General features: G+C 53.3%; 1 protein-coding gene across 1 annotated transcript in view; it reads left to right on the top strand.

Annotated features, from left to right (window-relative positions):
• Positions 1-616: 616 nt before the first annotated feature.
• Positions 617-14,904, top strand: part of CCN4 (cellular communication network factor 4) — a 34,115-nt gene continuing 19,827 nt past the window's right edge. The window contains exon 1 of the mRNA XM_059165569.1: positions 617-963. Coding sequence (XP_059021552.1) covers positions 895-963 — 69 coding nt within the window. The 5' untranslated portion in view covers positions 617-894. The remainder of the gene's footprint in view (positions 964-14,904) is intronic.

The raw sequence follows: 14,904 nt of genomic DNA, 5'->3' as shown, positions 1-14,904 counted from the left end.
CCCGTGAGGGTGAGGGGGCTGGACAAGGGCAGACAGGATCCCAGAGGAGACCCCTCACCGGTGTGGCAATGTCCAGCAGGGGCCAGGTGAGGCACCCAAAACTGACAGCGATACCAAGTGCCCAGATGTGGGGAGACAGCTGCCAGCACCCAAAGGGCCTCTTGGGCTGGTGGTAGGGAGAGGTGACGCCTGTAAATTGGCCACCACGGCTTCAGTTGGTTGTGGAGGGCTGATGAGAACCCAAGCCCCAGAGCTGAGTTCATTTGGAAATTCCCATCATTTCTAGATGGCTGCTCTCAAAGCCATCCTCCTTCGCCTGCAGCCGGGGAGAGAAGAGTGCATGATGGCAAATGAAAACCAGAAGTAGGCGCAGTCTGAAGAAATGGGAGGGAGTTCATTTCCCTCCGCGGGGAGCGCGTTCAAAGCCCCCCGCCCGCCCAGGGTAACAGTATCCCCACCTCCACCTTGCGCCCTCCCCGACTTCCCCCTCCCCACCTTTATGAAATAGCCGGGCAGGATGACCCCAGCTCCTTCTCTGAGAATTTACTGCCCCAGTGTGAAATCATAGCCCTGTAACTTTCCCTTTAAGAGCTGTCAGAGCGGGAGAGGCTGGCCAAGCTTGGGCTGGAGGTGGGGACAGAGGGAAGAAAGGGAAAAAAAAAAAAAAAAAAAAAAAGGAGAGAGGCAGGAAAAGTTTTTTCAGAGGAAAATGCAGGGTTTGTCCTTAACTCTGACGTCAGATCTTGCTTTAATAAAACCCCCCCAGGGCTGTGGGAAGAGGCATATCTGCTGCTCCTGATGGGCCAGGCCAGTCTCTCGGCCCAGCTCCCCGGAGAGGCGGCCGGAACCCTGGAGAGGCTGCTTGGTAGATGCCTTTGCCCCTGACTTCCAGGCATGAGGTGGTTCCTGCCCTGGACGCTGGCAGCAGTGACAGCAGCAGCCGCGGGCAGCGTCCCGGCCACGGTGAGTCCTGCCGGCAGGGGCTTGCAGAGGGGTCCCAGATCCCTTTCTCCAGCTGGTTCTGCTACATGGGTGGGCCAATCAAGAGGGGCTGGAAGTGTGGGGGCCAGTGAAGCCCAGGGCGGGAGAAGGAGGACTGTGCGGGGTCGGCTGATGCTGGAGGAATGCGGGGGGGGGGGGGGGGGGATAAGCCCCCGGTGGGGGGACCAAGCAAACAGGTGGCCCACGCCCTTCTTTCCCCCCTGAAACTCAGAAAAAAAAAAAAAAGGGACACTTGTTGGAGCAGGGAGTCAGGGCCCTGGACTCCAGTCCCAGCTCTGCCCAGGTTGGCCGGGTGACCTTGGGCCAGTCACTCCTCCCCACGCAGCACTAACTGAAGACTTTGGCAGGAGACTTGTGAAGTCTTAGGTCTGGAACTTGAGTCTCCAAATGCTAGGGATACTACAGAGAGAGGAGTCAGAAAACACCCAGAGAGCTTGGGAAGGCTAATGCCAGCTTTCAACACAAGTGCCTCCCTTAAGCAAACATTGCCTGGGCGTGCTTTCCATCCCCAGCTGCTGGTGTCTCGGGCTGGCACAGCCCTCTACAGCTTAGGAAGCGTGTGCCTTGGGGCCCTGCACGTGACACCTGCTGTTCAGCGGATCCCAAGGTTTCTCTCTCTCTCCTCTCTCTAGCCCAGGGCATGCCAAAGGGAAAAAAGGGGAAGGGTCTGCACCTCCAAGAGGCCAGGGGAGCAAGACACGTGGCGGCACACAGCCAGCCTACTGGCGTGGGGACGGGGCAGACCCAGGGTGCAAAGGAGGTGGGCAGCAGGGAAGAACAGAATCCAAGACCCTACGGCCCGGGGCCAAGGCCTGCTGCCTGTAGTAGTGCCCAGAGGCAGTGAGAAGCTTTCATCACCAACTCCCCATGACGGTTTCCTTGAGGATCACTGTGCTCCACTTGTGGATGGGGGAGCTGAGGCTCAGGGGTAAAGTGACTCACCCACGGGCTCAAAGACATGGGTTCTGATTCAACCAGATCTGAGGCTGAGCGCTGGCCGCTGACCGCAGCCCCGCTGCCTCTGGACCTGGGGGTGAAGTGGGGTAGAGGTTCTTCCAAGCACCATAGTAAGATTAAGGAAGGTAGGGAGTGTATCTTGTGATTTGTTGTGAAATCCTTTGAACCTAGGCTAGTGTGGTCCCCGCCCAGGGTGGGTGCCAAGCCGCGCTACAAAAAGAGGTACTGACTTCACTTTATAAAAGAAAGAAACGGAAGCTCGGGGCAAGCAAGGGACTTACCCAGGGTCTCACAAGGAGTAAGTGACCAGGGCTCCAATTTAAACCTTCCCCTGCCAAATCCCACTCTTCCTTCTAGAACTTTCCTAGCTGAGGGGAAACCGAGCATTTCCTGCAGACTGCAGCAACCACGAGGAGCCATAGCAGCCTTTTTTGGGGGTTGCTCTGGCTGGGAGGACCAGGGGTGGATGGAGAGGCAAGATGGGTAGGGGAGCAGGAGTGTGAGGGAGTGTGAGGAAAGAAGCTGACGACGGCAGAGCCCAGTGCCCTGGGGCCCATTACCTCCCACAGCAGGCAGTGCTGGGGAAGTGAGGGGTCCTGATCCAGGGGCCCAGCCATGGGGCCATGTAGCCAGGGAGCCAAGAGCCGGGACAGATCCTCCGGACAGCAGGCTGGAGGGGAGGCTCCTGGGAGGATATCAGGCTCCTCTCTCCTGTGTAGCCACCCCCACCCCGAGGGCATCTCTGGACCCCCAGGCCCACCCACTGCACAACAAACAGATTAAGGCGCTCCCAGCAGGAGGGCTCTCGGAGCAGCCTAACATTCGGCAAGGGCTGGGAGACAGATGTCGACCAGGGCTTTGCTTTCTGGCCAATTCCATACGTAGCTGTCCTCTGCTCACTAGTGTATAATAGGAATGCAAGTTCCCTTTGGGGCCCAGTGAGGTTTTAATGGAAAAAGGATCATAGAGGTTCATACGGAAGACAAGGTTTGTGGGAATTGCCAAGAGAACTTGAGGAAATAGCGTTCTGAGGGAAGACTTGCCCTGTTGGATAGTGAATCTGTGCCTGAAGGAGCAAGATGCCGACCAGGAAGAGAAACGCTGAGGAGGACAGGGCAGCGCGCTCAGAAACCCAGCCAGCCGACTTGAGAACGTGATATCTGTGATAAAGGTGACTACAGATTCGACTGGTTTTCCCATCTCTTTGTTCTTTTCTTCCTCCCACGTGGAGAGTACCCCGCCCCCCACGCCCGAGAACGGGGCTACCCTTAGTGGTTGATCTCACATGCCCTGCCAGGTGCTCCAGACCTTCCTCGAATCATCCAACAGTCAAGGGCATTCATCGGACACCTCCTGAAATCCTCATCACAAAACCTTGGAGTGGATGTGATGATCCCTCTTTGTAGATGCCCAAACTAGAAGTCAGAGAGGGTCAGTTATTTGCCCAAGGTCACACAGCTGGTGATCAGCAGAGCTGACTTTGAACCTAGGTCCCACGCTTTGCCAGACGGCCGGCTGCCTTCCTGGTCCAGGTACTTGCAGAGAAATGAGAGGCACAGAGTTTCTGCCCCTACAGAGGGTACGGGCTAGAGACGGATGACAGCCACCACGCGTGGGGAAGTGGGGCAGCAGGGGCGGAGTCATCCAGGAGGGAGAGGCTGGGTGCAGGTTAGGCTGCGGGCTGTGCCAGCTTCGGCAGGACCCTTAACTACTCCGGGCCTCTCTGTCTTCTCTTGTTAATCGGGGCTCACGACCTCAGTCCTACCCAGCGCCCTGCTGGGGCTGAGGAATGACCACAGGACTGCATCAGGGAAGCTGCCCAGAAGCCTGGGGCTGGGGAAACATATTATGTGCCAGGAATTCCAAGTACACATTGGGTCCCTGATAGTGTGCAGAGGAGACCCACGCCCCATCTCCCCTGTGAATGTACATGGGAATGGGCACAGGTGTGCGCGTGCACGCGTGTCTGAGATTGCAGCTTGTCTGAGTGTACAAATCGGCCTGGCGTGTGTGAATACATAAGGATGCGCATGTGGGACGCACACTCTTTTTCCGCTCCTAGGACCAACCACGGGGCGCTGCGGCCCAGGAGGCGGCCTGTCCCTTTTAAAAATGTGAGAACAGAAGTGACACGTCTTCTTTACATCGCCTGTCCATAACTTTGGACCCAATCCAGCATGCAAATCTGCACCCCACCCCCACCCCGGCCCCTGCTTGGGGCCTCTCCCTGCAGCTTCGCTGCTCTGCTCACAGCGGCAGCCCCTCCCACTCGCCGCTTGTCCAGGGTGCAGGAGTGAGTGCAGCACAAGCAGGCATTTCCCACCTGGCACAGCGCTTGACAGAGCCTCAGCATCTGGAATGGGCATGGGAGCAGTGCTCCTTGGAGAACCTGATCCTGGCTAGAGGTGGAGCAGTACCTCTGGCCCGTCAGCAGACTCCCCAACCCCAGCGTTTAGAAAAGGCCCCTGCCCCATGCCAACAAAGCAGCCAAATACCAGGAAGCAGCCTTTGGCTTTGTACAAGGATTTGGGCACGGGGTTCCTCCCAGGAGCCTCAGCCATCTCTCTGGGCAGCTGTGAGGGGCCGCGACACACACGGGTTTCCATATGGGGGCAAGGAAAGTAAGACAGGAGTGGCCCAGGTGGGGGGGTCCCAATGGGGGCTGGGAGCCTTGCCAACAACAGCCAGGAAAGCAAAGCAAGGAAGGAAGTGTTGAGCAAGAACACAGAATGCTGCGAGTGCCTGAGAGCAAGCCTTCAGCACATGGTACATTCATTCAACACCTCTGGAGCTCCCCAGGTCTCAGAAACACCGATGATAATGAAGGCGGTCACTCTGTAAATGCTCACAGTGTCCTATGCACCTGTATCTATCAGCTCACTTGAAAACCACACCCAAAAGGCAGGCAGCATCCTTCTCCCGCCACCGTCCAATGTGGCCACTCATTGCGTGAGGCCACCAAGTGCCAGAAATGTGGCTCATCCCATGTGAGATGGAGAACCGCATCAGATTTCAGACTTGGTATGAGCACAAGAACATCACATGCTCACTGTAAATTTTTCTATCGGCTCCATGTTAAAACAAGAATATTTTCAATACTTTGGGTTAAACAAATAGAATGTTAAACTTCCACTAGTTTCTTACTGGTTTTCAGTGCAGCTGCTAGAAAATATAAAATTCCATATATGGTTCATCTTGTGTTTTACTAGATACTGTTGGCCTGGGAAGACGCAATTGTGCATAGATGGATTTTAACAAGTGGAGAGAGAAAGATACAAAGTGCTCTAATCCCAGCACCTCCATGGAGCCAGTCTTTTTATCTGTGAAAAGATGTAATATTAGTACTTGCTTCCTTGGGTTACTGACAAGATTAAAGAATGAAACAGAGATAAAGCACAGGAACCCCCAGCACATGCAAGGGGAGGTGGGGACATGATTCACATCCCAGCTTGAGAGGAAGCATTGGCCACGACAAGGGCCAGGTCTGAACAAATGAGCAGAGGTTCAGAAAGACCCCAGACAGCAGCATGTGGGTGAGAGGAGGGGCAGACTTACCTGTGGGCCATATAGGGCTCAGGGCTGAGTTGGTCTCTTAAAGCTCCCAAGATTTCCCCATCATGGCTAGCTTTCCAGTACATTTTGAGGGAGTCAAGGAACATGTTTGGATTATCATGTAGGAGAGAGAAATACTAATGCTGGCTGTGATGAGGAGGATGGAGCTGATTGATGGTGGTGCTGTGACGAAGGTGATGATGATGAAGTTGGGGATAATGATGGTGGTGGTGGTGATGGTGATGATGGTGGTAATAATGGTAATGATGGCGGTGATGGTGGTGGTGATGATGGCGAAGATGGTGATGATGGTGATGATGATGATGGTAACAGTGATGGTGTTGGTGATGGTGGTGGTGATAATGATGGTGATGGTGGTGATGGTGATGGTGTTGGTGATGGTGGTGATGGTGATGGTGTTGGTGATGGTGGTGGTGATGGTGATGGTGGTGGTGATGATGGCGAAGATGGTGATGATGGTGATGATGATGATGGTAACAGTGATGGTGTTGGTGATGGTGGTGGTAAAATAATGATGGTGGTGGTGATGATGGTGATGGTGGTGGTGATGATGGTGGTGGTTGGGCTAATGGTGATGATAGTGATGATGGTGGTGGTGGTGATGAAGATGGAGATGATGGGTGAAGTTGGTAAAGACGACAGTGGTCTTGATGATGGTGCTGATGAATTATGGTGTTTGTAGTTGAGACTTGTGTCTTACAACCTTGAATCTCTTGATGCTGATAGTCCATCCACTTATGCACTCCATGGATGCTCACAGACTTGCTGTGCACTCAGCCCCTTCCTATTCTAGAGACATGGTGATAAATGGTCATTTCTGCCCTACTCTCAAGAATGGCTCGTGTGTTGGAGATAGACTTTTATGCTAGCAGAGAGGAGCATGTTGAGGAATCCAAAAGGAAGCTCAGAGGGCTTCAGGAGAAAAACACCAATTCTGGGGCTCTGAACCTGATTTCCTGGGGAGACACCCCAGGTACATGCACATTAACTGGCACCTTGGTGATTCTTAACACACACCTGAATTCAAAAATCACTCCTGTCTCTCATCTAGCCTTGACGTTTTGCTCATCTGCCAAATGTCTTCCTGCACTTCTCTGTGAAAGGGGGAGGTGGAGGAGGAAGGAGAGACAGACTTGGAGAAGGAACTGTGCCTCTCAAAGCATGAATAATGGACATTCCAGGGGATGTGGTATTATCTGTGCCCACCCACCCCAAGGCCCTCAGCCTGGAGGGAAGTCCAGGCTTGGGACATCGACTATGGGACTGCTAAGGCCCAGTAGGGGTGGGCAGGGGGAGTGAGAGGAAATGAGAGTCGGGGCCCAAAGAAGAGGAAGGGACGGGTCCAGCCTTGCCCTTCTGGGAATCCTGCATTTAGCCTTGGAGGTGAGAGAAGAGGCGTGTTCTATGAGCCTGCCTAGGTCAGGGTGGGTCTTGGGGGAAAGGGTGGAGGAATATTCTGAGACAACAAGGATGTGTCACTCTGTCATTGGGGCAGGTGGTGGACTGGCCTGGTTGCTCGCCTTCTCAGCCCTTGTTATCTGGTTTTAAAACTGAGGAGACTGGACTTGACTCCTAAGCTTGCTTCCAGCTGGAGCCACCAGAGTCCTGAGGTCCATTCACAGATTCACTGGGCGGCTGATCCTCACACCAGGAACAGAGATCATGGGCTGGGATTCTCATGCTGTTGCTGCAGGACAGGACACTGAAAAGGGTGTCCCATGCTCTGGGATGACCCTCCAGATATGCCTCTTCCCCTTAAGGTGTCCAAAGATGATTTCCTGTGTGCCTACATCTCGTCTTTCAACCCTCAGAGTGTATCGCTGGTCTCATAAAGCCGTAAAGCACACCCCCGGCTTAATCTCCATAGGATTCCACCCCAGTCGGGCCCAATCCTGAGGATCCCCAAGTACTCCCTACAAAAAGCAATCCCAGGCTCCCCAGACCTACTGAGTCAGGCTGGGCAGGGATCCAGGACTCCAGAGGTTTAACACTTCCCACCACAGATGAACCTGGATGCCTTGAAAGTTCGGGAGGCACCCTGGCGGGTAGCAGTGCCCTTGGAGGACTTCAGTCCCCAGCTGCCTCCCCATGTCGGTGAGGAAGTCTCCATCTGCCCCTAAGGCCAGCCTTGTCTTCAGGTCCCCCACTCCTCCCAGCTGCCAGCGGGAGCACTGTGACCTTCAGCTGCCCCTCCTTCTGGGCCCTCCAGGGGTTTCCTCTGACCTCGAGGCTCAAGTGCACACACGGACATTGGAGGGAAGAGAGTGAACTCTGCCAACAGAATGATCGAGAGTAAACCATGGAGTCTGAATTTAGAAGGGGGCTCATCTTGAGCCCCTCACTTAGCTTTTTTAAGTCTCAGTGTCCTGTGACACAGGGATCTGGTCCTGAATGTCACTGTGCCAGGGGACGAGCTGGGTCGAACACAGAGCCTAAAGCAGGTGGGCGTGCCCTGAACACCGCCGCCCTCCCCACTGTGAGTCTGGCCAAGCCTGCATCCTTATCCTCTGGGACTGCCTTCCTTCACCTTCTTCCCTACGTCAAGGACAATTGTCCCAAATACACAAGCGTCCTCTCTCCTGGTCACAGGCCCCTTTTGTTCCTTCTGCCTGAAATGTTTTCCCTCTCTTCTCTGTTGCTGAAATTGATGCTGTTGGAACTGACACCCTCTAGGATGTTCCCTTTGGTTCCCTCGCAGGTGGAGCAGGCAGTGGGCACCCATGGGTCCTTGTTCTCGCCCACGGAGAAGGAAACATGTCACAGTGTCGGAGCCCTCTGCTGGCCCCACCCCCATGCATGAGCCATCCGCCCTCAGGCCCCTACCTCCAGCAAGGATACACACCGGTGACCTTGGCACAAGCTGTGCCCCACTCCCCTGGCCTTGAGCACACTTTCCCCTTCTGGACCTGACACTTCCTGGTGGACAACAGTGTGGTTGAATATTAGAAGTGCTCAATACGTACTCGTTGGTTGGTCAGTTGAATGAATGAATGAATGAATGAATGAGTGAACAAAGCCAGAAAGGCTGGGCAGGATGGGTATAGAGGGGAAGGGAGGGAGGGAAGCTATGGCACTGACCTTTACGGTAGAGGCTTTGCGCTGGGGAAGGGGACAGGGGAATCTGACAAGGCCTGGGCCTGAATGCTAAGAGGGCTGAACGGGGAACAGGAACGTATGGACTGACTTCCTGAGCTCAGAACAAGGAATCCAAAGGCGTGGTCCTAGTCAGGCTCTGACTTAGTCTCTGAGCCCCTGTTTCTCCATCTGAAATGCAGACAAGAAACCTGGGCTGCCTGTGCTGGACGGCGTGCTGGTTGAGGGCAGGCGGCGGCACACGGCCCGGGGCAAGAGCCAGCTCTGCCATTTCTCAGCGCAGCATCAGCTTGTCATTCATAAAATGGACTTTAAAAGCCCGGCTGATGTCTGCGTTGGACCCGATCCAGGATGGGGTAAAGTTGCTGAGGTCAGGGTCTGAATGCTGGAGGGAGGAACCACCTTTATCAGAGGCCCAGCTCCGCCAGCCAAGAGTGCTGGAAGGTGCCAGAAGATTGCCTCACCTAAGCCTGCCCTGCGGGGGAGCAAAGGGTGGTCCAAGGCCACAAATCTCAGCCTGGGGGCTGGAGCCCAGGGCTTCCCATCGAGGGCAATTTTTTCCACCCTTGTTACTATCGGCTATTGCTCCTGGACAGCCCTGTCCCTGGTCACCTCATGGCCACTGCCATTTCTAGACCTAGGACAGGGAATCCCCCCAGTTCCTTTGGGTGAATTGCAGGAACTGGACATTGGGCAAGAGAAGGGTCGCTTAGAGGCCACTGGAAGATTATGAGATCCAGAGTCTGAAGACCAGAGTGTGTAATTTTCCTGCTGCATGCTAACCTCTGTGGACCTCGGTTTCCCCATCTGTCAAATTGAGACCATGAGGGCTGACCTCCCAGGGCTGTTTTGATCATCACCAGCACAATGGGTTGGCTACGTCATGAAAGACTATTTCCCCCAGGGATGCACATATCCCAGGTGTGGCTCTTAAGGTCCTCTGACCATGGCGCCAGCCTACCTTCTCCGTGTCCCTGAACCCTAAGCCCCAACCTTGACCACAGGTCATTCCCGCTTCACACTGCATCACTGCTACCAGCACACCCTGCTCCTTCTGTTTCTCTCTCTGCCCTTCTGGTCAGTTCTCAGTCATCCTTCAGGACACAGTGCACGGGACGCCTCCTCCAAGAAGCACTCCCTGTTCCTATGCCCTCACCCCTTACCTCACCCCTTACCTCGTATCTTGCTCTCAAAGCCCTTATTTAGACTCTGCTGAGACAGCACGTGGGGTGGCCATTGGAGTTAAAATCCCACCCCTGCCATTTGTGGGTGGCCTTGGGTAGATTATCTGACTGTTCTGGGGCTCGGTTTATGCATCTGTACATTGGGAAAGATGGTTGCAAAAGCCACACGCCGCCTGGGGGTGTCATGAGTTAGACAGAATGAAAATGATTAGGAGGCACAAAAGGCAACATGCAGAACCCAATGTAGGCCTGGCATTGATCTTGATTCAGAGAAACCATCCCATTAAGAAATTAAAAAAGAAATCTTGGAGATACATCCATGAAATTTGAATAAGGACTAAGGTGTAGGTACTAACCAGAGAAAATCACGACACTGTAACTGATTTTATTGGTGTGACCATTCTATGGGGGTTACATTTTTTAAAAATTTCTCGTACTTTCATGCACCCTCAAGAATCTCAGGTAAAATCACGCGGTGTCTGGGACTCGTTTTGAAATCCTCAGGGAAGGAACCCTTGTGAGTAGCCAGGAGTGACAGATCAAGAAAGATCCACACAGCGTCGATAATCGCTGATGCTGGTGAAGGGTACGAGAGGTTGTATTATTCTCCCGACTTTGGCGCGTAGCCACACCCGTCTCTAACAAAGAGTGATGAGCAAACGCTGCCTATGAAAGATGGAACCGTAAATAGCCTAGGCTTTGTGAGCTAAAAGGTCTCTGAAGAATATTCTTTGTTTTGGTTGTTTTTCACAAATTTTTTTGAAAATGGGAAATCCATCCTCCCCCTTGCAAAATGCAGTGGGCCAGATGTGGTTGATGGGCTGCAATTTCCAATCCTTGTTCTGGACGCAGTTACCCCTTTTAGAGTCCTGTCTCCTCGGAAGGCGGGGTGCTCCTTGAGGCTTCGTACTGGGAACCTAGGAGATGCTTCATGTGCTTGGTGAATGAATGAATGAATGAATGAACAAACGAATGAACGGACACACCAGGGCTTGTTATTTGGAAAGAAGTCTGGCTTCCTGAGCCTTCACCCCTGTCCTATAAAGTTGAGTCCCCCACCCCTTCCAGAAGCTCACAAGACTGCATGTTTATAAAGCCAATTAACAGAAAAATCCCCAAAACTCTTCCACACCCTGTGACCTGCAGCCTGGCCAATACTGAGTCATCTGCGGGGCGTTCAGTTTCTGCGTGGGAGCCAGAGCCGGGCATGCAAGGGTACGGGCAGTGCTGGGTCCTCCCCTCACTCAGGCGTGGTGGCATTAGGGGTGGGGAACTAAGATCTTTCCGAGACACTGCCCACCTGAAGCCAGCCCCACCAGGAACACGGCTTATAGACTCCTAGGGGTGCTTTCCTACAAGGAGCTCGGGAAATAGGGGTCCACCGGCTTACAGTGTGACTGCTCCTGTCCCTACCAGACGTGAGAACAAAGTGGTAGAGAAGGCAGGTGGGCCGTGGGGGTCCCCACACCTCTGCGCCCAGGCCAGAGGGGGTCACAGTCTTCCACTGCTCCCAGGGCCCTCTTTTCTGTAAAGAGGTGAACAGAAACTGCTTCCAGGCAGGGCAGCCCTTTCCTGAGGTCCCCAGATCACAGCGGGGAGCTGCTTAGACCATTTCTGTCTAAAGGCTGCCCCCTTGTGGAGCATCTCGTTGCGGCCTCCCAAAAGCAGAGAAGCCAGGCTCCAGGACCATCCAGATCCTCCGGGAACTGAGCACTCCCTCACCACCCCCAGCCAGGCACCTTCCTGGACACTGAGGAGGTGATGACAGCCCTGCCTTGAAAACCCTCTGGTGAGAGGTTCCCATCTCCTCTCCTGGGGTCCTTGGCAACTTGGGCTCAACCCCATTAGAATCCTCACCACCGGTGGGGTAGTCTTGATGCTGTACCCTTTCCTCTCCCACGAGAGCTCCTGCCCCCCATGAGCTACACACACACACACTCAGAAGACGATTGTGTCCATCTCTGTCATCCAGCAGAACATTTCAGTCCCCTGGGTGCCCCACGCCATCCCAGCCGGCTTCCTACTTTCCGCTCCCTTGCCTGGTGCCATGTGTTCTTGGAGAATGGATAATGCAAGTCCAACTGTAGATTCACTTGTTCTCCGGTCCATTTTCAGAGGCTGGAAAACACCATAAAATCCACAGTTACTGCTCTTGGTTAAACAGCATCTCCAAGCTCCATTTGTAGCATTTCCTACAGAGGCTTTAATTTTTTTGCCCCCAATTTTCATTTGCTTAAATTTGTCATGTAAGTTCCATTGAAGGGATCAACTCCTTTCTTTAACCCTGCCTCGTGGTCGCTCTCCCTGTCCAGAGGGGCAAGTGTCTGATACTGTCTTAATCCATCAGGCAGCTGGAACCATAGACCGGGGGACTTAGGAACCACAGAAATGTGTCCTCACAATTCCGTAGCCTGGAAGACCAAGTTCAAGGTGGCCACGTGGCCATGTTCTGATAAGGACCCTTTTCCTGGGCCATAGCTGGTGTCTTGTCACTATGCCCTCATGCAGAGGAAGGGGCGGGGGGGTGGGGCTCTGTAAGATCAGTGAGCCTTCTGGGTCTGCTGCTCTAACCCCATCCCCCACAGGTCCTGCCCCGCTGCCGATGTTCAATAAATACTCTGCAGAAAAGAAACCATGGGCTTCACATTCTCTTCCAAATGGGCAGGTTGGTCAGAGAGGATTTTAAGACACCCCAAGCTGGAATCCTCCCGGACCCTTGAGAACAAGGCTGGTCCTAAGCCCTTCCCTACTCCTCGCTTGGCAGCAGGCTCCCGCTTCTGTTCTCTCCAGCCTGCTCAACCCCAGGACCATAGCTCAGGACAATTTCTGCAGGAAACAGGACTTTGAAACAGGGCTCTTGGCTGCTGGGCCTCAGTTTTGGCCGTGACACGAACACCTGAGGTCTCCTCATGTCACGAAATCCTGAAGGGACGGACACGTCACACAAGGATCCCCACAGCCTCTCCTGGAGCTCCCAGCCTCTGGATATTTGCTGTGATGGGAGTGCGTTCCCAGGGACCACAGGAGCGCCGTCTTTCCTGGGAGGGTGGCCACAGACGGCAGAAGAGTGAGGGGTTCAAGATCTTTGGACAAGGCAGACTTTTGCTGCATCCTGGCTGTGCCCCCCACCCCCCAACCGTGACTAGCTGTGTGGCTTCAGACCATCACTCAACCCCTCTGAGCCATTTCCTCTGCTCTGGGAAAATGAGTAGGTCTGTCTTGTGTTTTGTTGGGGGCACTGTATAAGGTAGGCATAAAATGCTTCCCTATATACAGTTGGCTAAGCGTCCAACTCTCTCTCTTATTTATTTTTTATTTTTATTTTTTTTATTTTACAGAAAGCAAGTGTATATAAGCAGGGGGAGCTGCAGAGGGAGAAGGGGGAAGTAGGCTCCCCACAGAGCAGAGAGCCCTATGCAGGGCTCAATCCCAGGTCTCTGGGATCATGACCTGAGCAGAAGGCAGATGCTTTACCAACTGAGCCATCTAGGCTCAGTCCCAAGTGTCTGATTTTTGAGTTTGGCTAAGGTCATGACCTCAGCATCATGAGATCGGGCTCGTACTGAGCTGAGCATGGAGCCTGCTTGACATTCTTTCTCTCTCTCCCTCTGCCCTTCCCCCCACTTGCTCTCTCTCTCTTTCCCTCTCAAAAAATAAAGAAAAAAAAAATTTTAAAGTTCCCCATATACAACAAACACTGGTAGATATTAGCTATGATGTAAGGGCCTGTGTGTGTGCACACATAGGGAAATGGATGGCATATGGTTTCTGCCCTCAAGGGAGGACAGCATCAGGGGGAAAATGTACATTGACTCATTCATTTTATTCACAGATGCTTGTCGACACCTACTATGTAACAGGGTTTGTGAGACCTGAAACTCCTCTGCAGCCCCCAGCCCAGATGATGCTACTTCTTGATTACCTCCACTGATGATGTGCTCACTACCTTACCACTGATTTCTTCCATTAGAAAATTCTCCTTCATGTACAGTGGTGGGAAAAGCATGAAGTCAGCATATTTGAGTTTAATCCCAAATTCTGTCACTTACTACCTGTTGACCATGAACAAGTCACTTTGCTGATCTGTACAGTGGAGCTCATGATAGCAACCATTATGGGGAAGACAAAAGAATAGCCACAGGAACTGAAATCTAGCTCAAGACTGGCCCCTAGTGGTCACCAGAGCTAAGGTCTGCAATGGAACTGTAGATGGACCGGCTAGGACACTTGGAAGCCATAGCCATGATCTCATTTGGTGCTTGCTCCCAGAACCTTGGTGGGCGTATCTAGCAGGAACAGCAGAGAAAACCAAGGCTCAGAAAGTGAACTCCCAGAGTCGCTTGGACAGTACGTTGCAAAGACTAGGCTTGACACAGGGTGATGTTTCTAAAACACAAATCTGTCCTGATTCTTCTGCTAAAATCCTTCAACAAAGGATGACGGCAGAATCCAGCCAAAAGCCCGAGACCTTAGCCAGGCATTCAGGGCCCTCCTTGATCTATTTGACAATGACCTCATTGTGATCTAGTCCAGCCTGCATCTCCTTGTACGTCTTGTCTGCCCCAGCTCCCTGCAATTCTCCCCCATCCCAGACGCACGCCCTGCACATGGCCTTTGCGTCTGCTGCAACGTTCCCGCTTGCCCTTCGCTATTCTTCCCACACCCCACCCCCACCCCCCAAAACGCCCCCTCTAGTCCCAGCAGACATGGCCAACCCTCCTAAGTGCTCACACAGGCAGGTCAGCTTTGTCTCCCCGTGGTATCCCCCACTGTCTGCCCAGCACTGAGTGCCACAGTTGGACAAAGGGAGAGCTGACCAGAGGTGTGTTGGTGACCCAGAGAATAAGAGGGGTGGGCAGGTGTGTGTGGTGCCATCATTATAGCTTTGATCACACTGAATTACAGTTACTGTGCTCACATCTCTGGGCCTCCGGGGGTGGTCGACTAGGAAGCAGATGGGTTGTGTCCCATGCAGCCTTGCTTCCTTCAAGCCTTGCACAAATCCAGGCACATGGTTGGTGTTCATTAAGCATCTGTCCACAGAATGCATGAAAGAGTCGAGCACATTTCCCCAACGAAACCATCTACTCTTGAG

This window comes from Mustela lutreola, chromosome 3 (genome assembly GCF_030435805.1).
Source record: "Mustela lutreola isolate mMusLut2 chromosome 3, mMusLut2.pri, whole genome shotgun sequence".
NCBI classification, from domain to species: Eukaryota; Metazoa; Chordata; class Mammalia; order Carnivora; family Mustelidae; genus Mustela; species Mustela lutreola.
This window is presented reverse-complemented; position numbering and strand designations above follow the sequence as displayed.